The sequence below is a fragment of the Furipterus horrens genome, unplaced genomic scaffold (assembly GCF_987537825.1).
Source record: "Furipterus horrens unplaced genomic scaffold, mFurHor1.1.pri manual_scaffold_11, whole genome shotgun sequence".
In the NCBI taxonomy this organism is placed as follows: domain Eukaryota; kingdom Metazoa; phylum Chordata; class Mammalia; order Chiroptera; family Furipteridae; genus Furipterus; species Furipterus horrens.
In genome coordinates, this window is record NW_028327181.1 from 58,774,848 (window position 1) to 58,798,706 (window position 23,859).

Sequence of the window (23,859 nt, forward strand, 5' to 3'; positions counted from 1 at the left end):
TTGCTTTCTATAGCTGCTTTAATGTTATTTTATTGTAGGTGATTTTGCGTTAAGTTGTCAAAAAAAATTGTGGAATAGGTATAAAAGAATAAGTAAAATTTTTTAAATCGAGCTTAAAAAACAATGTATATAGATTTCAGTAAGTATTGTTCACAGCTGACCAGTTAGCAAACTGAACACAAATTTGGAAAGGCTTTTACTAAAGGGAATGTCCTTTCTAGAGCTTCTGAGTCAGGACTAGTTTGTGCCTCAGTGGGTGTCTGGTTACTTTCATTGAATACTACCTTCCTCGCTTTCTTCTTTGGCATAATTGCTTTATTTAGCTATTACTCTCCTGACCTCTTTCCTACTTTAAAACTACATGTTACATGGTGGGTGGGATTGGATGGAGTCATTACTACTTGCTTTAGTTTGGGCATTGATCATGGATCGTAAAACTTTGAGGAACTTCTTAGGGCAAATTGATAGAGCAGAGCCAGATGAAAGTGCATATCTGGATATTCACAAGGTCCACCCAAGAATTATAATTTATCAGTTGGCCTCATTTTTCAGTACTGACTCCTCAAGATTTGTTAGGTGGCTCTAATCTTTGCATTCTGGAAGCTTCTTGGGAGACCCAGAGTTCCTTTCTATCCTGGTACCTATTTCAGAACCTTTTTTTTTTTTTTGCATTGTTTGCAAATTCTGTCACCCAATTTTAAAAATTCTGCAGGAAGCCATAAAATGAAAAATTGATTTAATTTGTTAATATGGAAGCTGAGCACTTCTCTGCCCTCTTCTTCCCATATCAAGGGAGCTTTCTCTGAATCAGGATGGCTGCAGGCATTCTCTCATTAACTTTACTTTAAGCCCTAAGTGCTCCTGAAACTTCATACCAGCAAAGGTGGGTTTCAAGCCATTTGTCTGAAGCAGCTGCCAAATCTCTGCCTGCTCTATCAGAAGGCATGTAGCTGTTTTTATTCCTTCTCACTGTTGCAGCAAAAGCCTCCTTCTAAGTTTGCTAATGGGCAAGCCTCCTTCCTTTTTCTTCTGCTCCACAACCTTAAGTAACTTCCGATACAAGACAACCCAGGTCTGTGGAAGGAATTACATAGGGACTTACCTGCCTGATGTAATTAAGAAGCTGCCAGTCTTGTTTTCTCTTCCCCCAAATATTAGGAAAGAGGCAAGCTTCCCAAAACTTTTGGCAAGCGATGTGGAAGCAGAAACTGTCCTGCAAGATCTTCTTGTAACTCTCACATGAGATACTGGAATGGCAGGCTTTCTTCTGCTGGGGCCCATTCCCGAGGGACTCTGCTGGTGCCAGTATGCCATTTTGTTGGCAGCAGTTCAGCTTGCCCAAGAAGGGTCATGATTTTTATTTTTATTTAAAAAAAATTTTTTTTTAAGATCTTATTTTTTTGTTTGTTTTTAGAGAGGGGAAGGGAGGGAGAAAGAGAGGGAGAGAAAATCAATTAGTTGCCTCTCGTACATGCCCTAACTGGGGACTGAAACCACAACCCAGGCATGAGCCCTGACCGGGAATCAAACCCATGACCTTTCCCTTTGCTGATGGCACTGAACCAACTGAGCCACACTGGTCAGGGAGGGACATGTTTTCTAATAATCCTAGAATGAGGCAGGAAATTCTGAGCAACAGAAATAACAATTTAGAGACATTGCTATGGTGGAAATGGCCAGAGTGTATTTTGATTGGTGATTGATTGATTGATTATTTGATCAATTGATTTCCCAGGAAATCTGTAGGGGTACTGTTTCTAAATTGCATGGGTGTTTAATGGAAAAAGTTAAGCGCTTCTTTAGAAGTGTTTTCATTTTTCTCTGTATAGAGTAGAAATGGTTTGCTCTCTGTCATGTCAAGATGTATTGGTAGAGTTCACAGGACATTTCTTGACTCTAGAGTACCTTATAAAGGTGAGGGAAAGCCAAGCTTCTCCTTTCGAGAAGGCCTAGCACTTCTGTACAGTATTTTCTCACCTTCAGAGGTAGCAGTTGTGCTGTAACACTATACAGAGCTTTGAAATCAAGCAGATCAGGAGTCTGAATTCTGCCCTGGCTGGTATGGCTCAGTGGGTTGAGCCCTGGCCTGCAAACCGTAAGGTCAGAGGTTTAATTCCCAGTCAGGGCACATGCCTGGGTTGTAGGCCAGGTCCCCGGTTGGAGGTGTGCGAGAGGCAGCCACATGTTAATGTTTCTCTTTTTCTCCCTCTCTTTCTTCCTCCCTTCCCCTCTCTCTAGAAAATAAATAAAATCTTGAAAAAAACAAAGAACCTGAATTCTAAAGTCATTTTGAAGAAAGTTAACTTATCCTCTTCTGAGACTTAGTTTTCCGGTCTCTGAAATGGGTAATGTCACTGCCAGTTTGAGTTTTAGATTCCATAACTTACGCAGAACACCTTGCCCAAGGCCTTGGTTTGTATTAGGCACTCAGTAGATGTTTAGTTTTCTTTATAAAATTAGCCTCTAAGTTATGAACTCTTAAAGTCTGAAATGAGAGAAAGAACTTACGGACATGGACAAAAGTGCAGTGATCGTGGGGTGGGGGTGGAGGTGGAGAAGGGTATGGGGGGATAAATGATGATGGAAAAAAATTAAATAAAATAAGGAAAAAAACTGAAACGAGGAATCACGCTGCCTTTCAAATGTCATTCCTCTATTTTAAAATTTTTAAACAGTTTTGAGATAAATTGATGTATTTTAGACTACACATAATTAAAGCATACGATTTGGTGAATTTTGACATATGTATACATTGTGCAACCATCACCATCATCAAGATAGTAAACATATCCTTCACCACCAAAAGTTTCCTTATGCCTTTTTGTAATCCACTCTTTCTTAACCCTCCCAATCCCCAGGCAGCTGCTGATCTGCTGTGTAGCACTGTAGATTAGGTTGAATATTCTAGAATTAGACAGTATATTTGTGTTCTGAGCCACCACTTATCTTCTGTACTCTGCATAATAATTTTGACATTCATCCATGTTGTTGATTGATTCAACGGTTTGTTCCTTTTTGTTGGTGCATAGTCTTCCATTGTGTGGACATACCACAGTTTATTCATTCCCTTGTTGATGGACATTTGGGTTTTTTCTAGTTTTTGGCTATTATGAATTAAACTTCTATGGACATTCAAGTATAAGGCTTTGTGTGGCTATATGCTTTCATTTCTCTTGGGTAAATACATAGGAGTGGTATAGCTGGGTTACTTGGTAACTATGTGTTTTAACTACTTAAGAAACTTCTCAACTTTCCCAAAGTGTTCATGTCATTTGTATGGGAGAGTTCCCATTACTTCACATCCTCACCAACACTTGTTATTCTCTCTCTGCGTATAGCCATCCTAGTGGGTATGGAGTTGTATTTGTGGTTTTGAGTTCTCTAATTATTAATAACGTTGAGCATCATCATAAGTGCATGTTCAGTGTATTTGCCATTCATATATCTTTGCTCATTAAAAAAAAAATCTTACTGGGTTGAAAGAGTTCTTTACATACTCTAGGTATGAGTCCTTTGTCAAATATATATTTCACAACTATTTTTCCCAGTTAGGAAATTTTCTCCGGCTTCTTTTTTTCATTTTTGTCTTTTGAAGAGCAAGCTTTTTCTATTTTATTTTAATGAAGTCTATTTTTTAAACAAGTTTGATCTTTACAGATTTATTGGCAAAGGGGCAATTTAACACAGTATTGTAGCTGATGCTGCCAATTTTTAAAATTTCTTAATATCTATATGATTAATGGTCCAAAGCAATGCAGTACTGAAAATGCATAAGTGGTTTCGTTTATGAAGAAAACAGTGCTAAGGCTCATGTTTTAAGCAACTTTTTTTCCCCTGACTGCCCTTGGTAAAAAATGTACATACCATTAGTTTGAGATTTATACCTTTACTTATTTTTTGAGCAGCAAGAACATGTTTAAACAGCTCACTTAGCTTCTGCAATTCATTCTTGTCATCTTTCTTCACTTTCTCATCACCTTCACTTTGTGCTGCTTGACATGGATTTTACTGATCCAGTGAGTCATAGCCTTGATGATGAAGTTCTCTTGCTTTACTCCTTGTTCTTTAGACAGAAGTTCTGTCTTCAGTGAACTTTCCCTTTTATTTTGCCCCTTTTAGTTGCCCTTGGCAGTTACTCGCTCAGTCCAGATAAGGAGCCACACAGCTGGGCATCTTCAGCAGCTCAGGCAGCACCAGATGAGAAAAAGGGGCTTGCAGCTTCTGCATACAGTGATCAACTAATTGAGAGAATGTCCCCAAAATGTCTAAGTAGCTCTTTTCTATGTAAAAGAGAAGTGTGGAATCCTGTGTCAGATCTTCTTGGGTTTTGTTTACTTATTTTAAATTTTTTATTTTGAAATAATTATAAATTCAAGAAGTTGGAAAATAAAAGTACCAGGAGGTCCCAAATACCCTTCATCCCTTCTTCCACAACATTAGCATCTTGCATAACTTTGGTGCAATATCAAGGCCATGAAATTGACATTGATACAATGCACAGACCTTGTTTAGATTTCACCATTTACACGTGCACTCGTTTGTGTTTGCATGTATAGTTCTGTGCAATTTTATCACACAAGTAGCTTCACATAACTGCTACCACAATCAAGATGCAGAACTGTTGTGTCGCTACAAAGCTCCCTTTAGAACCACCCGTCCCTGCCACCCTCCATCCCCAGGTACTAACCCCGTTTTCCATCTCTGTAATTACATTAATTTAAGAATATATATTGCCTTGACTGGTATGACTTGGTTGGAGTGTTGTCTAGTCAACCAAAAGGTTACAGGTTCGGCCTCCAGCACATGCAAGAGGCAACCGATTGATGTTTCTCTTCCTCTCTCTTTCCCTCCCTTCCCCTCTCTCTAAAATTGGTGAGTGTGCCTTTGGGTGAGGATAAAAAATAAGTAAACTTAAATAAAATTAAAAATGAAAACAGTATTATATAATAAGATCATACAGTCTGTAACCTTTTGAAATTGGGCTTTCTTACTCAGCATAATTCCCTGAGGGCCTGTCCTGCATGTTTCAGTAGTCTTTCCTTTTAACGGCTGAGTAGTATTCCACAGTAGGGATGCTCCACAGTTTGTTAACCATTCACCCACTGAAGGACATTTGGGTTGTTTCTCGTTTTAGACTATTATGAATAAAGCTGCTATAAATACTTGTATACAGGTGTTTTTTTGTGTGTGTACAAAAAATAAGTTTTCATTTCTCTGGGATAAGTGCCCAAGAGTTTAATTGCTGGGTCGTAACATATGTGCGTTTTTAGTTTTAGAAAAAACTGCCAAGCTGTTTTCCAGGCTGGCTGGCTCTACCATTTACATTTACATCATCAGTGTATATGTGATCCAGTTTCTCTGAATCCTCACCAGCTTTTCGATGTTGTTACTGTTTTTTATTTTAGCCATTCTGGTAAATGTGTAGTGATATCTCATTGTAGTTTTAATTTTCATTTTCCTAAAAAGATAGTAAACTTTTCTTTTTAATCCTCACTTGAGAATATGTTTTTATTGATTTTAGAGAAAGAGGGAGGAAGGGAGAGAAACATCAATGTGAGAGAGAAACATTGATCAGTTGCCTGCCTTACATGCCCTGACCAGGGATGGAACCAGCATCCTAGGTATGTGCCCTGATCAGGAACAAATCCGAAACCTTTTGGTACACAGGATGATGCTCCAACCAGCTGAGCCACCTGGTCAGGGCAATAATGAGCATTTTTTCCTGTGCTTACATTTCCTCTGTTATATCTTTTTTGGTGAAATGTCTGTTCATATCTTTTGCCCATTTTATAATTAGACTGTTTTCTTACTGTTTTGTTTGGAGATTTTTTTTTTTAAATATAGTCTAGATGCTAGTCCTTTGTAAGGTGTGTAGTTTGCAAATATATTTTCCCAATCTGTAATTTGCCTTTTCATCCTCTTACAGGGTCTTTTGCAGAGTAAAAGTTTTAAATTTTTATGAGGTCCAATATATCAGTTTTCCTTTTATAGATTGCACTTGAGGATTCTTTCCTATATTTTCCTAAATGTTCTATGGTCTTGTGTTTTACATCTAAGTCTTTGGTTCATTTTCATTCAAGTTTTATATAAGGTGTGAGGCATAAGTCAAGGTTAATTTTTTTTTGACTGTAGGTATCTAATTGCTCCAGCACCAATTGTTGACAAGGCTATCTTTCTTTCTTTGACTTAATTGGGAAGAATGATTCCTCTTACTTTATTCTTCTTTTTCAAAAATGTTTTAGTGATTCTAGGTCCTTATTAGCCTTTTCACATACACTTTAGAATAAGTTTCTCTTTGTCTAAAAAAAACTTTGCTGAGATTTTGGTAGCAATTGCATTAGACCTATAAACCTTTGTGTGGAAAACCAGCATTTCTACAGTGTTGAATCTTCCAGTTCATGAACATGGTAAATCTCTTCAGTTATTTAGGTATTTTTGATTTCCTTTATACCAGCGTTTTGTAATTTTCAGCATAGAGATCCTATACATGTTTTGTTAGATTTATATCTAAGTATTTAATTTCATTGGCATTATTGTAAATGGTATTATGTTTTAAATTTTGCTTTCCACTTAGTTGGTATCTGCTTTTGGTGCAGAGTTGTGGTTAGGGTAGTCTGAGGTTTTCGTGTTCATAGCAAAGAAGGATAGAGCTTGGAATTTGAAGCTTGAATTGCAGGCATTTGAAAGGTATGGAAACTGGGTAAAGAAGCAAACAGACTTGAATTCAAATCCCAGCTCTGACACTTGCTGGCTCTCTGACCTTGGGCAAGTCATTTAACTTCTTTGAGCCTGTCTTTAACTGTCAGAAAGGGAGAATAATACTCCTTAGCAAATCTTTTGCAAAGTTTTGAGATAATATGTATAAATGGCTTTGTGCCTAACACAGGTCTCAATATATCTTAGTTATTATTTCTGACCACAGTGGAATCATGTCGTTTATGGTTAGGATTCGCAAATGAGAGAGGCAAGTATACCTACTGTAGTGAACAACAGACATTTCTTGAACCCCTTCATAGTGCTAATTTTCAAGGACATGAAGTCTTGATATAGCTATTTTCCTCAAGGGACTTATAATTTTGTTGGGAAACATGTTACATGTATAAAAATTCCAGGACAAGGTATCACTTGTTAAGTTCCAAATGCATGGGGCAGACAGTGGTACATCAAAGAACTCTCTCTTCCTGGGTTTTGTTTGCCCTTTTGGACCCTGTTCAGTGAGGTGGCTTCTGGATGTTGTTGATGGGAGAATGTGTGGAGGTGGGAGGGGGTGTGTACAGATTTAGGGGAAGGGAGTCATGTGGGAATATGTAATTAATTTTTATACTTTCCCCAGTAAACCATCGACCCTTTTTATGATGTCATGAGGGATTCCTTAATTTTGCAGCTGCTTCCTGATTACGTCAGAGAGGAGCCTCTCACCCCACAGCCTGGAGCTGCACTCATACAAGAACTGGAAACAAATGAAGTGCTGAATATCTAATGGCTTCCACAGGGAGAGCCAGTTCAGACTTCCCAGGCCTCCTTATGCAAGGTCTTCCTCAAGTATTGCTGACCCCCTGAAGTGTCTTTGTTCTGGAAAGACAGGACTGGCCCAGAGCCAAGTGGGCAGGAGCCTTGGGGCTCCTTGATGCATACCTCCCTCCCTGCAGGTGTTCTGCAATCCCAAATTTCTGCCCCTTTCCTGGACCTCTTTGGTGGGTGTTATCCTTCTTTGAGGTCTCAGGATGCTCTGCAACCTGCAGGGATTATCAGTGGGGGAGTTTTTGACCTGTTCCTGTCGGTCCCTTCCCTCCCCCACATCATCCCCATCTTCTCTTGATTTCCTTTCTGCAGCATTTCTGACATCTGTGCACTCCTTTACACTCCATCTTCCACCTACCTTATAAGAAAGATGTTACATTTATTTGGCATTATAACGTTTATGAAGTGCTATACATATAATTTCTCTTAATTCAAACAAGTTCATGCCCTGTTAGTTTCCCAACTGGTCTCCCTCCCTGTGATCTTTTCCTAGTTACCCGAATCTGACCTAAACGCTTTAACTAGATTACTCTGCATACAGTACTCACCTCTGCTTCATTCAGAAGCCTTGAGAAAAGACTTTCTTTACTGCCTGTCCAGCTATGTTCCTTGCTGTGGTGTTGCAGGCCCTTTACACAGCAGGCTGCGTACAGTGCTTGGTGTCTGGGAACATGCCTGGCATGATCCTGCCTACATGTCTCCTTAGTACACCCAGCCCCTCCTTTATCCTGCCAGTCCCATCTTTGTTTCTCTTTTGCAGCCCTGCTCAGAAGTACTCTCTTCCATGAAACCTCTGATATAAACTAGCTGGAAATTATTTCCTTTCCCTTTGGTAACAGAAAACATCTCACTTCCAACTTCCTTATGGCATGTAATACATTGTTTTGAATTATAATTATTTGGGTATTTGTATATTCTTTCTGTCTTCTTCATTAGATTATCATCGTGGACAGGATCCTCTTTTCCTTTGTATCCTCCAAAATTAGGCACCCAACTAAATGTTTTTGGAAATAATGGGGAGAGCTCACCTTGTTAGGAGGTTGTGATTTCCTTTGCCCCCACTTGTAACTACTAAAAGAAGTTAGAGTTTTAACAATCCTAGAAAATCCAAAAGGAGTAACAGGCATGACAGTAAGGCTCTTTGGGGGGAACACCTTCCAGGTGCCTCTGTCTTGTCTCAGCTGTATGCTGTTTGGGGATATGTTGTGGCTCGCCTTGTACCCAGTCAGCCTTACTGTGTCCTGCCATCGTGCACGACTAGTGTTCTCAGGTGCATTGGTGCTTAATTCTTCTCACTCACTTATTCTTCTCCCCGGGGAATGAAATTATGCCTCTACTAGACTTTTGTCCTGAGATTTTGTCTGGTTCCTGTACAGTGACTGCCTCCTCCACCTCCTCTGCAGCCAGCAACTGCCACAGAGAACTCTGTGGCTCAAATAGCGGCAGTTGAAAGATGCTCTCACTGCCCACTTCCTGTACACAAGGAGGGTTTGGTGGGCCGCTCAGGAACTGTGCCAGCCCTGTGTCTGACTGGTGACTGACTCACAAGCAAAGCAGCCTTATGTCTGAAAGATAAGAGCCAACAAATCGCCTCCAGGTGGTATTAGTTTGGAGGTGACTGACCATTCATTTCCTCTCTTTGGGAAGAGCAAATGGGGAGGAACCCAGTGAATAAGCGGTCCTGCCTACATTCTTCTCCAGCTGTTAGTGAAGCGGCCAAGCAAATAGTTGGTTCTTTCTGCTGGAATGGCTGGTGGACTGCAGTGCCCTCTGAATCCCTTCTGCTATCAGGGTATCAGACTCATGTGTCATCCATCCTGTGTCTTCCCTTCATTACTTTTCTCCTCTTGCCAGGAAGCTGGCTGTGCACTAGGGGGACTCTGCTTGTTCCATTGCTGCCAGATTTTTTTTTTTTTTTTTTTTTAACCATCCAGACCTCATCTCTACTGATACTGGCTTCCTCCAGATCTTTCCCTGACCCAGGAGTTGATCAGAAGTTATGGTTCTGAACCACTGTCCCTTTGCTGGGCTTAAACAGTCCAAGCAGGTGGGCCTGCCTCTCTTCCCCTCCTCTTCCTTCTCCGCCCCTTGTGCCTCACTCCGGTTTCCTGCAGGAGGATGCTTTGCCATCCTGGAGCCGTCAAGCACAGCTTTGCTTTGGCAGCACCGTCACACACACACTGGTTGGAGAGGGGACGTGTTTATCACTTTTCCTGGAGATTATCTGTTTAAGCACTTCTCTGACAGTTACAATAACAAGGGCAGTGTGTTGTGTTTCCCAGCAGAAGGACACTTGCTGTTGAAAGATGTATAGCACTAATTAGAAATACATAACATCCGGCCACATGGCAGCCTTCTCCCGGTCGCTCCATTTCCTGATTTCATACAACTTTGACGACAGTTGGTTTATGTTTTCCATGAATATGTTCTCAGAAAAATGAGCAAGTCTCCCTGTTACATAGGAGCAAGGAGACTGTTTCTGCCTGAGCAGGTATTTGGCCACAGGAATAGTGGGAGCAGCGGTCACCTGCCCATCTGAGAGCATGTGGGAAGTGGCAAAACAAAGGTCAGACCTCAGGTGACTTTCTTGGTAAGAAATATTTTCATCTGACTTCCTTAGCCAAAACCATCCCCTTAAATCCTGAGCAAGTCTGCTTTTGGAAAGAAGGGGAAAGGCTGTTTCACAATGTTAATGAGTTCTTCAGCTCATGTTAGGCCTTGCTACCTGACACAAAGCCAAAGGAACCCAAGCAAATACCAAGGCAAACAATGCTTCTTCCTTCCCCACCCCACATCATTTGTTGGTCCGACCCAGCCCAATTCTAGGGATATATCGGGCATTTGTCAGACTGGGGCCAGTTTCCCAGGTCTGCCCCCAAAGTGGGCGAACTCTGGGAATCTGGATGCTGTTTTTCTACCCACTTGTGTGAGTGAATATTTTTCAAGGAGTGGCATCATATGACTTCTGGCCCACAGAACATCTCTTGAAGGTACCATAGCACTTAATGTATTTCTCACTGGAGGTACTGGGTTCAGGTTGCCGTGATTACTTGGGTAAATAACTGCCCCCCAGCACCACCATCTAACTGAAATGTCCTGTGGTTGCAGGGACCTGTTTTCATTGGTAGCCGTGTTCCCCACAATACTCAGCCCAGAGCCGAGCACACTGTAGTTGCACAGCATGTGCTTGTGGCCTGTTGAGTCATGGAGATAGGCAGGCCCTATAGAAGGACTCCCTGTGAAGCTGTCCGTCAGAAGGCTGGCTGAAAGCTAGGCCTTCTGACCCCCGGATAGCTGTGTTAGTGACACTTGATCAGAGCAGAAAAGCTTAGTGGTTTTTACCTCCCTGTAAGTCAGGCCAGACACCCAGCAGGGAGTGCTGTCAGGCCCTTTCCTGGGAAGGTGGGAGGCGGGAAAAGGGTTGAGGGTGATACAACCATGGCCAAGAGCAGAGCAGGCATGAAGCTGCCTTTCCAGCCACTGTTTCGGGAGGTGGTTGAGCCCTTCAGACCTCTCGAGCAGAGGCTCCAGTTGCTGCTCCCCCGCCTGGTCCCCAGACCTTATTACAGGAGGTTTAAAAAATGAACCAGCCTGGACTCCCCAGAGGCCACAGGTATCATTGCTCTTAAGTAGTCCAGTCTCTCCCTTGAGTCCTAGCCCCCACTTGGAATTCTGAGAAGTAGTCTAGCCTGAGATTGCCATTTGTTATAAAAACAGAATGGGCTTGGTGAAAGTCATTTCCCTGACCCATCTAATGAGAATGTCTTATTGTAGCCTTGGTCTTCACGAAATACTAGTCTCTTGGAGCCAACATCCGTCCATCCCCATTCCTTCTTAGGGCCTTCTGTGTGCAGGTAACTTCTGCCTAAATGCCCATTTGATGAGGGGACACTAATATGTACTCTTGTGTGCCATCCACCAGGATGTGTTCTTCACTTGTGCTAGTTTCCTCTGGACTTACTCCTCCATTCCAGGTCTTGTTGCTAATTACAGGCAGGCTGCTGGCAGTGCTTGGCAGGAGCCTGGGCTGAGTAGGGATGGTGTATGTCTAGACAGTGCTGCTGCCTATCAAGGGGGTGGAGGGGAGATGCTGGCAGCTTTTCTTGGGATGGTTTCCACATCTTCCCCTTTCCATGCTCTTTCCTCTTGGTTCTTAGATACTTGTTTTCTGTCTCTAACAGAGGGTTAGGACCTTACCAGTGGTGATCTATTCTAATCACATGGATTGTTACCACTTCCTTACTGCCTGCCACAGTAGAGTTGGAGAGTTAGCGGGTGGTATTTGGAACCAGTGGGCACATGGTAGGATGGCTGGAAAGCCACAACAGAAGAATTGCTACACTGATGCTATTCATATGTTGGGACCTTCTGAGCAGCTGCCTGTTCCTTCTGACTCCCATGGTTTTCAAAGTGGTTTGGAGCTGGCTTTGTATATTCCAATCATGTTTGCTCCTGTGGCAAAGTCAGTTTGGAATAACTGGAGTAAAGCCTTCAGTCAGGCCTCATTTGACAAGACTGATGTCAATCAGGAGAGTGGAGAGGGGGCTCCCCCTTGGTTATCAAGGTTAAAATGCAGGCAGGGACTGAGATCAAACATGTGGCTAATTATCCTTTTAACACTTGGAGATTCTGAGCGTTCTCCAGTATTACAGGGGGAATTAACAGATTAACTGCTGCCAGAGGGAGTTAGTTTGGCCTCCAGTTTCATCTCTTGTATGTACTGGGTGTCTCTTCCTCTGAGGATGAAGTGGCTGTTGGGAGGGCCACTCATAAGGGGTAGGTGCAGGCAGCAGTTGGAGGGTGTATCTGTAGCTTATGCCAATAGCTCTGGCCACCACCAAGGTGGCTTTTTTCACTGCGCTGTAGCCAGAAGGAAGTTAGCTGGGCTGAGACAGTGAAGGGGGGAAAGGGTGCTAGTATTGGGAGCCAGATTTATTTTTAAGTCCTAGGGGAAAGACTTTGTGAAAATAAACACAAACACAGATTAAGTGCTTATCCTATATAAAAGCAACTCGTTCTGTGAAAATAGGTTATTTATAAGTGTTGTGTATTCTCTTTGGAGGGGGAACATAGAGGAGGTAAGGATGGGACCAAAGGTGATGATTCAGGAAGATAACTTTTAAATTTGTGTTTTAATGTTTTTAATCGGTGATTGTACTCCTGCTATGTATACATGAGAGAGACTGAATTAATTAATTAGAAGTTTTTGTAACTCTGGCCTCACACCCGTAGCCAACTAATTAAAGGCAGAGAGCCTTCAGCTCCAACTCAGACTGCCCACCTTGGGGTAATTAGTGCTAGGGAAGTGATGTGATATAGAATTTATACAGTTGACCCCTATAATAACCTTTCGAGTGCTTACCCATACACCAGGCATTGTGGAAGTACTCCATGTGCATTATTTTATTTAGTCTTCCAACTACCCTTTGACAGAGGGCATATTACTACCCCCGGTCTTAGGTGAGGGAAAGGAGCTCAGGGGCGTGACCAAGATTGTGTACCTAGTGAGGCAGGGGAGCGTAGCCCTGGATCCCAGCATACTGATGGAGTTTCATTTGCCTCTCCTCAGACTGCTTCTCGGAGGAGTGTCGCTCTGTGATCCAGGAGCAAGCTGCCACCCTGGGCTTGGCGATGTTTTCTCTCTTGGTGAGGCGCTGCACCCACTTACTTAAGGAATCTGCCAAAGGTAAGCAGGTGAGGGACCCCCTGACTGGTTGGCTTTCCGGCTGCCTGGGCTCTGTCGCAATAAACTCAGAGTGCCACGTTCTTTCTCAGTGTCTTCGCCTTCTGCTCCATTCTTCTACTTCCCAGCATCCCCTCTTCCCTTTGCCCACCTCACTAGTCCCACCTCCTTTCCCAGTCTGGTTACCTTTATGTCCCTCTTTGCTCCTTGCAGAACTAGTCCCTCCCTCTCTTCTCCTTTACTAGTTAGGGTTCTCACTGTACCTATGAGTGGCTGTGAATTCCTGCCATTTCTGTTCATAACTGATGCTTTGGTTTCCCCCCTTTATCTATAGGTCTTTCTTCCTCTGGTGCCTGGCGGGTGTTATAGCAGCTGTGGGCCAGCCGTCTTGGGAGGCTCACTGGGCTAGAGCGGTGACTATTTTTAGCCCTTGGGTTGAGCGGTGTCCTGTATCATCTAAGGCTGCCCTTAGAATTCCAGTCCTGGTTGCTGAGCCATGTAAGGCAGGGCTGAAGGCTGTACCTTTCTTTCAGCTCCTGGATCAGTATTTGTGAATAGTTTGGCCCCTCTCTCATCCTCCTGCACCATCAGCTTTGTGAAGGCCTCCAGCCTCTGAGGCTGCTTTTTTTTTTTTTTTTGGTGGAGGGAGGGTGGGGATAACTTTTAATTTGGAAACAATTTCAAATTTATAGAAAAGTTGTAAAAATTATACAAAGAACTCTTACATATCCTTCACCCAGATTCTCCAGTTGTTAGCATTTGACCCTGTTTGCTCTAAGTTCTCTCTCTTTCCATACACATACATCTACTTCTGTTTCTTATGCTTCTGAACCATTTGATTATAAGTTGTAGACATGGTAGCCCTTTTACCCCCAAATACTTGATTGTGTACTTCCTAATAACAAGGACATTCTCTTACATGACAGTACAGTTATCAAAACCAGGAAACCAACGCTGATACAGTACTATTATTGAATCTCCAGACCTTATTCAGTTTGTACCAGTTGTTCTAAAAATATTTTTTTTTCTGGTCTAGGATCCACTCCCGCTTCACACTTTGCATTTAGATGTTATGTCTCTGTAGACTCCTTCAATCTGGAATGGTTTCTCAGTCCTACTTTGTGCTTTATGACCTTGACATCTTTAAGTGTACATGCCATTTATGTTGTAGAATGTCCCACAATTTGGGTTTCTCTGATATCTCCTCATGATCAAATTCAGGTTAAGCATTTTTGACAGGAACTCTGGTGCCATCTCAGTACTGTGCTGAAGGAAAGCTAAAGTGGGGGCTAGGGGGTCAGAGTAGCAACTGCAGCCAGGCCACAGGTGGAACAGAAACAGCTCTCTGCAGGGGCAGACCCAGTGCACTGGCTCTCTCTTTGTCCTGCTTTTCAGAATTCTTTTAGGTGCTGGCACTTGTCCTTCACTTCTGGGCCCAGCTTTCCTGTGGACTTGGTCTCCTTCCCCTAAGAGCTTGCTGCCGTCCCAGTGCCCCAGGCCTCACTCGGGGACCACAACAGACATAGACCCAGTTCTCACCCTTTGCCTCTGCAGCTCAGCCGTCCTCTCCTGAGGACGAGGATGACCAAGATGACATCAAGGTGTCTTCCTTCGTCCCGGACCTGAAGGAACTGCTCCCCAGTGTGAAAGTCTGGTCAGACTGGATGCTCGGCTACCCAGACACCTGGAATCCTCCGCCCACATCCCTGGATCTGCCCTCACAGTGAGTCAGCCTGTTCATTCCTTCAGCACTGCTGGCCTTGGCCCACCTGTGTTCCCGGAGTTCTCGTCTCTGTTTCCTTCCATCCATAGCCCCTTGTTTCTCTCTTCCCTCCCTCATTTAACTTTGTTTTTTCTCTTTCTTGAACACCATCCTTGTCTCCTGATGTTTTAGGTTATTTTTGCCTATGCTCCAGGCTTTTCCTCCTCTCTCCGTCTCTCTTTCTCTCACTCCATAGCTTGTTCTGTTTTGTTCTTTCTCCTCGCTCTTGCTCTCTCATTCACTTCATGTTGTTCATGCTCACTCTTTCTGCAGCTGCCTCCCGAGTGTCAGTGTGCATGTAAGAGACTCTCTTTCTCTCCCTTTTAGTTGATCTCTGTGCATCTTTAAGCCTGTCTCACTGCTTTTCGTGCTGTCTTGTGTACTCTTGTCTCCTTCCTCTCACCGCGTGTGTATGGGGAAGGGTGAGTGCATGCACTTCTGTACCCCATTGTCTTCTTTCCATGCCTCAGCAGCATGCCCCACCTCCACCTCCCTGCTTCTATATCTAAGTGTCTCTGTCAGAGCATTTGTTGGTGTGACTATGTTGGGCATATGCGTATGCCTGAGTGTGTTTATGTAGATCTGGTTGTATATTTGTATGACTTTTTTCTTTCTTTTTAAAAATTGTGAGAGAGATATATAAAACACACAACAAACTTAAAAATATATAACAAAATTTGCCATCTTAACCATTAAAAAATTTCTTTTATTGATTGATTTGAGAGAGAGAGAGAGAGAGGAAGAAAAGGGAGGGGGACAGAGACAGTTGTTGTTCCACTTATTTAGGCACTCTGGTTGATTCTTATATGTGCCCTGACCACAGCCTTGGTATGTCAGGATGGTGCTCTGACCAACTGAGCTGCCCAGCCAGGGCCTGATCTTAACAGGCCCTGTACAGTTCAGTGGCATCTTACATTCACATTGTTGTGCAACTACATATGGCTGTTTCTCTTATCTGTATCTCTGTGTGCATTGTATCTGTGTGCCTGTTTGGGTCTGGTTGTCTCTGTGTCTTGAGTGTCTATCTGTATTTAAGGGTAAGGATCTGTGTGTTTCTGTGTCTGGGGATCTGTCTAAGAGTCTTTCAGTGTGCCTGTCCATGTCTGTCTATCTGTGTGTCCATGTGCTGTGTTCATATCTATGCCTGTGTCTCTGTCTGTCCTTGGGGGTGAGGGTCTGTTTGTGGCGTTCATATGTCCCCAGGGGTCTGTTTCAATGTGTGTCTGTGTCTCCACGTATCTGTGTACATATCCATGTCTGCCTGTGTTTGTGTCTGATTCCTGGGTCTGCCTGTGTTTGTGTCTGATTCCGGGTCTGTGTCAGTCCATGTTTGCATGGTCCTTCTATGTCTCTGTGACTGTGTCCTGTGGGAGTATGTATTTGTATGTGTACCTGGATGTCTGTGTCTAAGATTGCCTGTACCCATGTCCATGTTTCTCTGTGACTGGGTCTCTCTGTTGAAGGAGGGGTTTCTGTGTATGTGGGTCTGCCTGTATCTCCCTGCCTCAGCTGTGTCTCTTCGTCTGCCCCACTTACTGCTTGCTTGTCTCTGCCTCTCCCTCCTGCCTATCATTGTCTGTCTTGGCTTGTCCCGTCCTGCTTGCCTTTGTCTCTTTGCCTACTTCTGTCTGCCTCAGCTGTTTTTGTGTGTCTATATCAGAGGTTAGCAAAGTACGGCCCATAAGCCAAGAATGGTTTGCACTTTTCTCATGATTGAAAAAAATTTTTAAATAATATTTCACAAGTCATTAAAATGATATGAAAGTCAGATTTCAGTGTCCATAAAGTCATATTGGAACACAGCCATGCTTATTATTGTTTGCACTTTGTCTATGGCTGCTTTCACACTGCACCAGTAGAGTCGATAGTATTGGGTTGGCCAAAAAGTCCAATATGGTTTTTTCTCATAAAATAGAAGATACAATTTTCTTTTTCTTCTTTTTTTTTTAAAAAACATTGTTTATTTTTACAGAAAGGGGAAGGGAGGGAGAAAGAGAGGGAGAAAGACATCAATGTGTGGTTATCTCCCGTGTGCCCCCAAATGGGAACCTAGCCTGCAACCCAGGCATGTGCCCTGACTAGGAATTGAACGGGCGACACTTTGGCTCTCAGGCCAGCAATCAATCCACTGAGCCACACCGGCCAGGGCAAAAGATATATTTTTCATTTTCACCAATAATTGTATTGATTTGGATATTTTGGATATGTCAGCTATCTCCTGTGTGGTATACTGTTGATTGTTCTCAAGTAATGTCTCGATTTGATTGCTATCAACTTCAACTGGTCTACCCAATCATGGAGTATCATCCAGCCAGAAATATCAACCATGAAACTTCACAAACCACTTTTAATATGTTCGTATCAGTCATAGCACCTTCTTCATACACTGCACAAATCCTTTTTTGCATTTCAGTTGCATTTTATCTTTCTTGAAATAATAAAGAATGTTGCTTATTTTCTTCCATCTTCAATATTAAAATGGCTACACAAAAATTCACCAGTTTATATAAGCTTTTTTTAAATGCACGTTGATATGACAGCAGTCACAATACAACCTAACAAAGTTGTTTTGAATGAAGTTAAAGACAACTAAACACTACTAGAGGCATCTCAGGGGAAAAACTAAACTTTTTGGCAAACTCGGTAGTTGCAACAGAGACCTTATGGTCTACAAAAGCTAAAGTATTTGCCATCTAGTCCATTATAGAAAAAGTTCACTAACTCCTGATCTTTATCCATGTTTGCATGTGTCCCTTTTTTTTTTAATGTCACTGTATGCATGTGTATTCATGTTTGCATGACATTTTCTTAATGTATGTGTATGTAGGTACCTATTTCTGGTCAGCTGTTGACTGTCCATCTCTCTTCCTCCCTCCTTTTCTCTTTCTCTTCCTATTACTGTCTCTCTTGGTTTCTCTGTCTCTGTCTTTGCCTGTTTCTCCTTTCGCTCCCTCCCACTTCCATTCTTTGTATTGTGGTCTCTGGCAGGAGTAGTCACTCAGAGCTCCTTCTGGCTCTGTGTTGGGTGTGTATGTGTGTGTTTGGTAACAAGCATCCATACCCAGCATCTCATCATTCTTCTCCTAGGCTCCTGCAGACAGCACTGCTAGGGAGTGGGGAGAGGTGCTTCTCTGGGCTGGGGGCCAGCCATGGGGGTCTCTACTCATAGGTGACCCACAGAGGGGATGCTGCTGTAGAGATTTTTGCACAGCAGTTATTGATCCTTCTGTGTGGACTGTATAGTCTGACTCTTCCTCCCCTCTCTTTCTCAAATTTCTTAATTTTTCTTTACCCCTAGATGTGCCTCTGGACTGTTTGGCCCTCTTTCCCTATGCCTCCCCCACTCTAACTCTGACTTTGTGAATGATGCTCACAGCACCAAACAGTTCTCTATATCCTTCCTGTAAACCCTCCTAGGTTTCCAAAATGCATTCTAGGCCAAGGCCTCATGCACCAGGGTTAAGCCCTGAGCGGGGCAGCTAGGGCCACACAAATGAATTGACAGACATGCAAGCTAGGGGTCAGCTGTTTCCCAGCCATGTTTTCCAAAGAGTTAACATGTACAGCCTCAAACTTTTCAGGCTGTTAATCTATAATGCCAATTTGCAATTTTGGAAAGAAAATGACAAAGAAAGGCTCAGCTCTCCAAGTATCTGAAGCCACTGCTTCTGAGCATGTGCAGGAGTCACAGAGTGTTTCTCCCTCCCTTTCAGGAGGTATGGAGGCAGACTGTTTGTCCCTGAAGCCTGGGTCACCTCACCTCACAGCCACAAGTCCCTTAGATATCCTCCATCCAGCCCCTTTTTACCATATCCTGGGCCATCAGGCCTGTTAACTCTCTTCTGCGGCTGTCTCCTTTCATCCCCCCTCCCTTTCTCATTCCCTTTGGCTTTTGTTTGGCTGAGGAAATGGAAAGCTCACACAGGAAGTGCTGGGCCTCATTTGCTTGAGGTGCTGAGTCTGTTTTTTCTTTGGATGCTGCAGCAAATGGCCCGTTGCCGGCTTTTGCAAGCTGCTGCCCATCTTTGGGCAAGGGCTCAATCAGCAGCTGGGCACGTGGTCCCGAGTTGCAGCCACCCCCAGCTGGGCTTCACCTTCTGGGCTACAGAGAGGCAGAGGGGGTTGAGACACTTGACAGATTTGCCTAGTCTTTTTAGACTTTTTCACAGGGGGAGCAAATCTGGCCAAATAATATATTCAATCTGATTGCCCAGTAAACAAGTTTCTATCGCTGTGGCACCACTTACTCTCTGATGAATGCAGTCTAGGCTAGAGAAGTCAGTATGGTAGAGAGTAGAGCCCTCTTCTGCACTGTCTGTCTCTGCAGGATCAGCACTGGTTGTCTCTGGAATGCAAATTTAAGCATAAAGGAGGGATGTTGTTGTCCTGATGCCTGACCACAAGACATGGTGGTTTTGAGGGCTGGTGCCACTGTTGGACAGAGCAAACCTGGCATGACCACCACTGAGGGTAGTCCTACCTCATAGCCTTCAGATCCAAGCACTGGAAAAGTGGAATATGAATTTATCCCCTTCCTTTCCAAGTTCCTCATATGCCCACCTAACACTTAATGAATAAATACTATGGTTGCAAGGTATGGTGGTTCTCTGGGTTTCAAAGTTGCGTCTTAGGCCTATTGATCTTCCATATTGTAGAACCTTTTCTTTAAGACCATAAGGAATGAAATACTCCAGATAGTTCTGTAGATGTCAGAATAGTAATCCTTCTGACACTCTTGAGGTCCTCGTGTGATCTTCATTTTGGAGGGTTTAGGAATACTGTCAAGAGAATAGGAAGGAAAGGGCTTCCACTTAACACCTGTACTTTGCATGTTCTCCTTGGCCCCGGCCTGCATTTATTCTCCTGGGAGACAAGCCCCTCATTGATTGATAAGGTCGCCAGATACCCTACACTTCAGTTTGCTTCTCCTCCAGAAGCCCCCACCCCCAAATTGTCTCCTGACACATTAATTTAATCTTGTTCCCTGTCTCTATTTAGTTACTCTTTCCTAGTATAATAGGAGAATCATTTTGAAGCATTCTTCACTTACCTAAGGGTATTCAAAGCCCATCATTAGTCTCCTTGGTTCTCTCCTTTTGCCCATATTCCTCTTCTTTCTGGTCAGATCTACTTTTCCTAGGCAGTAGCCACTTAAGCACATGTGGAACACTTAGAATGATGATTATAGAACATCACTGACACTGCAGAGTGATGAGGGCAGGATTTCAGGACCTTCCCACACAGTGGCACATAAGTATGTGTGCTGGGTCAGCATGTCAGTAGGTCGACTTCCCATTTGTACCTGTTATAATAAATGGCTTTATATCCCAGGAGATTTTGGTACAAAGGATTATAGCAGGGTGTGGAAAGTTGCCTTGGGCCACCGAAAGAGACAGTATCGAGTGCTTTGGTCTATTTAGAACAGACCACAGTGTTTGGAGGGGCCATCTACTGATGGGGGGGAGCACAGTTTCTGTGCCAGACCTCTTATTAGAAGCGTAAGGCAGCTACTCCCCACTGTACCAAATGAGCATGAGTAAAGTTGTGAATATCAGGTAATAGAGATGAGCAGAGCAACAGGCTTCCACAAGCCTAAGCATAGTGACCTCCTGCATCCCAGGACCTTTGGCAAGGCTAGAGCAGTAGGACAGCCTACCTCATTTCATCTTCTCTGCTGAAGCCAAATCTTCCCTCATCTTGATCTCTAGTTCTCAGTAAGTGAAAGAGTCAGGGGACTTTGAGAACATCCAAACCTAGCCCAGCTGTGGCAGTTGGTTTATTGCTTTCAGCTGGTACTTGAACCCAGGTCCTGGTCTTGGAGGCTTTCCCAGGTTTAATCCCCAGAGCTTTCTCTGCAGCTGTATGACACTGCGCTGACCCCGAATGAGGATAGGAAAATAGAACCAGTGCCAAGCCAGAGTCTCTTTTTCATTTGGAGTCTGGCTGTCTGCCCATGACCAGGGTTACATAATGGGAAACATAGCTGGGGCTCTGGAGAGCCCGCGTTTCACCAGGCTGCCCAGACCTTCGCATTCTGATGCTATATATCTTCCTAATTGTAGCTCGGATGCATTTATCACACTGTTGGATTGGAGCACTATTAAAAAAAAAACTCCAGAAATTCCTGGACTTGCTGCTTTTCCATGGCTTGTCTTGTATAGTCTACAGACTATGCTGGAAAGGGCTTATAGGGAGCCCTCTGAGGTGCTGTCACACAGGGAGACATAGGGATATGTAGGGAGTATTCAGTAAGCTAATTTCCTCAGGGAGTCTGCATGTGTTGACCCTGTAGGATGAGATAGAAATTCTTGAGTTAAAAAACAGCTAGTTCACTCACCCTCATAGGGCAGCTCTGAAATAAGAACTAATCCCAGGTCTAATCAGCACCCGTTCAAGGACGCTTAATACATCTTCCCAAAAGGGCATTTTAGGAGGTCACTAAGTAGTAGTCCATCAGCACTTCCCTGAAGGAAGTGGTGGTGACTGTGGGAAGCCCCTTTGCTGCCCTGGCTCCCCACCCAGTCTCCCTGGCTCCGGGTTAGGGCGTCAGCACTACAGCCTGGCACCAGGGGTTCCTCTTCCTCCAAGTGCTGAGTGTGGGGCACACGTGATGTCTCCCATGGCAAGAGCCTCTGTCCCCTCCCCACTTGTCCCACAAGACTCCTTGTGAGAGGAAGGGGTGTTGGCCTAAGGCTTCAGTCTGACCCCAGCCGGGTACAGCAGCTGACCCCGGGGAGAGTACTTTCCAGCTCTGAGCTGAGGTCATTTGGGTCCAGTGTGTGCTAAACTAAGAAGACGTGTTGGAGTGGTTACAGCTAAAATTTAGAGAGGCGGGAACCGTGAGAATCCTCACCAGGGAGGCCGCCGAGGGCTCCACTCATGCCGTGGAGATGTCGAGGTCCCTTGGGGGCTGCTCTTTCCCAAACACACAGTGCTGATGGGTTTAACACACCATGGCGATGTGACAGAGGCTCTGCTGTAGCTTGGGAGAACTAAAATCAAGTAAGGCACTGACCTAGATAGCGGCTGAGGGAGGTGTAGTAGAGGTGCTTGAGAAACCCTGGAATGAGGCTACTGTGACCGGTCGTGGGCCATCGGGCTCCAGCTGCACGTCTCAGAGCACGGAGTCTGTGTGCTTGGACCAGTGTGGGGTGTCTGGGTTTCCGAATTTGACTTGCTGTATTGGGCACAATTAGTTTAAGTTAGGCCCTCTCCCAAGAACCCAAGTTTACTTGCTTGATTCGGGTCCATTTCTATTAGCTGCTCCCCTCCTATTGTTTTCTCCGTTTGGGCCAGAAGTCCTCCAGAACTAAGTGGTCTTATGTTGACCATTGAACCCTGTGTGGGGAGTTGTGGGTTAAAGTATAATGAATGGTCCATAGGCAAGTAAGTTTTGAAAGGAAGATGTTGCATTTCTCTTGTTATGGCCTTTTTTCTTTCCCCTTTGTGTATAGTCCATGGGCTTTCCCTTTTCAGCTTTCTTGTGCCTAGTTTTCATGCCATCTTGGCTATATTTCCAGAGCTCCTCACCCCAGGAACCAAAAGACCCAAATTGTTTCCCATCTGTACTACTTCTCTGATCTTCCATAGCTCCGAAACACAATGCAGGGCTTCTTCTCACTCAAGTCTTTCCGGGTTTGTTCTGCAGCTGTGGAGTTTGAATGTTAGTGTTTAAACAAGCTGGTATTACACAGGAAATGGCCACCTCCACAGGCCCCTGCAGGCTTGTAACATGGGGTCATTGTACTTGATATTAATCACCAGTCAGCCTGTTCCCCCAGTAAAAATATGAAGGGGTGTGTGAGGGCTCAGTCTTCCTTAGGTTTGCCAGGAGGATGGCCTGAGCCTTGGTCAGGCCTTAGTGCTGCGCTCTCCTGTCTCCCTCCCTCAGCCCCATCCTGGGTGGAGCTTGCAGAAAAGTTCCTACCTGACCCCTTCCCTATAAAGCTGGCAGATCAGCCTTTTGTTCTGAGTTCTAGGAAGGAGATAGATCGTTGTGGTATAATTTGCCTCACATATCTCTTACCTTATTCTTCCACACCATGTCGTAGTTAAAAAACATCTCACATGAGAAAATTCCAAAATTGTAGAGACACAGAAATCCACTGGTTCACCTGAGACCAGGGTTTCTCAGTTCCTTGGACTGAAGCTACTTTTCTAATATTGTTTGCAGAACTAACTCCAGCCTGAAGGGTTAATCTGATTCCCCAAGTCAATATCCCCCAAACAACCGGCCAAGAGTGTGTGTTGGTTCATTTCTGTGCAATGTGTTTCCCCAGTCACCTGGGCTGGCCTGGGCTGCATTGTATCGGCCGGCAGCTGCACGGCACTCAAACTGACAGCTACATTAAACCTTGGAATTCTGAGGCCGTAAAAAGTAAATTAACTCTTATTTTTTTCCTTTCCTGGTGGAGTAAGTGAATGCATGTCTGCGGAGAAGTGAGTGAGCCTTGGTCCTGAGTGCATACCTCTAACCAGCCACTGCTGGTCGGCCCCAAGCTAGGATCTGGTGTCCAGCCAGGGGTCTGCTTTCCTGGTGTGTGGTGTGTTCCGTGGGGCTGGGCCACTGGGTCACCCTACAACTGCTGATCCCTGCGCACTAATCACATCACAGCTGCTGAGAGGCTCCCTCGCCACCATTCTGAGAGCCATAAGTAGACTCATTGGACGCAGTTTCCTATTCTCTGGCTGCTTTGTGTCTGCTAGGTGAAGAATGCACCCTAACTTCAGTGGGATTTTGTAGGCTCTGGGAGCTTCCCCAAAATATGAGTTAGGACCAGAACAAGCCAGAGGGACGGGACTTGCCCGAGCCCATAGCACTCTAGAGGGCTCATTTAGAACCGAAGGTGGTTTGTAGTTATCTGCAAAAAGCTTTTGGAGAGTCATCTCCAAA

General features: G+C 44.1%; 1 protein-coding gene across 2 annotated transcripts in view; it reads left to right on the forward strand.

Moving 5' to 3' along the window:
- The window catches only part of SMG6 (SMG6 nonsense mediated mRNA decay factor), a 214,824-nt gene that overhangs the window by 88,481 nt on the left and 102,484 nt on the right, over nt 1–23,859 (forward strand). For both annotated transcript variants that reach the window (XM_090257748.1, XM_090257749.1), the window contains exons 11-12: nt 13,091–13,207; nt 14,759–14,927. In XM_090257748.1, the coding sequence (XP_090113874.1) occupies nt 13,091–13,207; nt 14,759–14,927 (286 nt within the window). The remainder of the gene's footprint in view (nt 1–13,090; nt 13,208–14,758; nt 14,928–23,859) is intronic.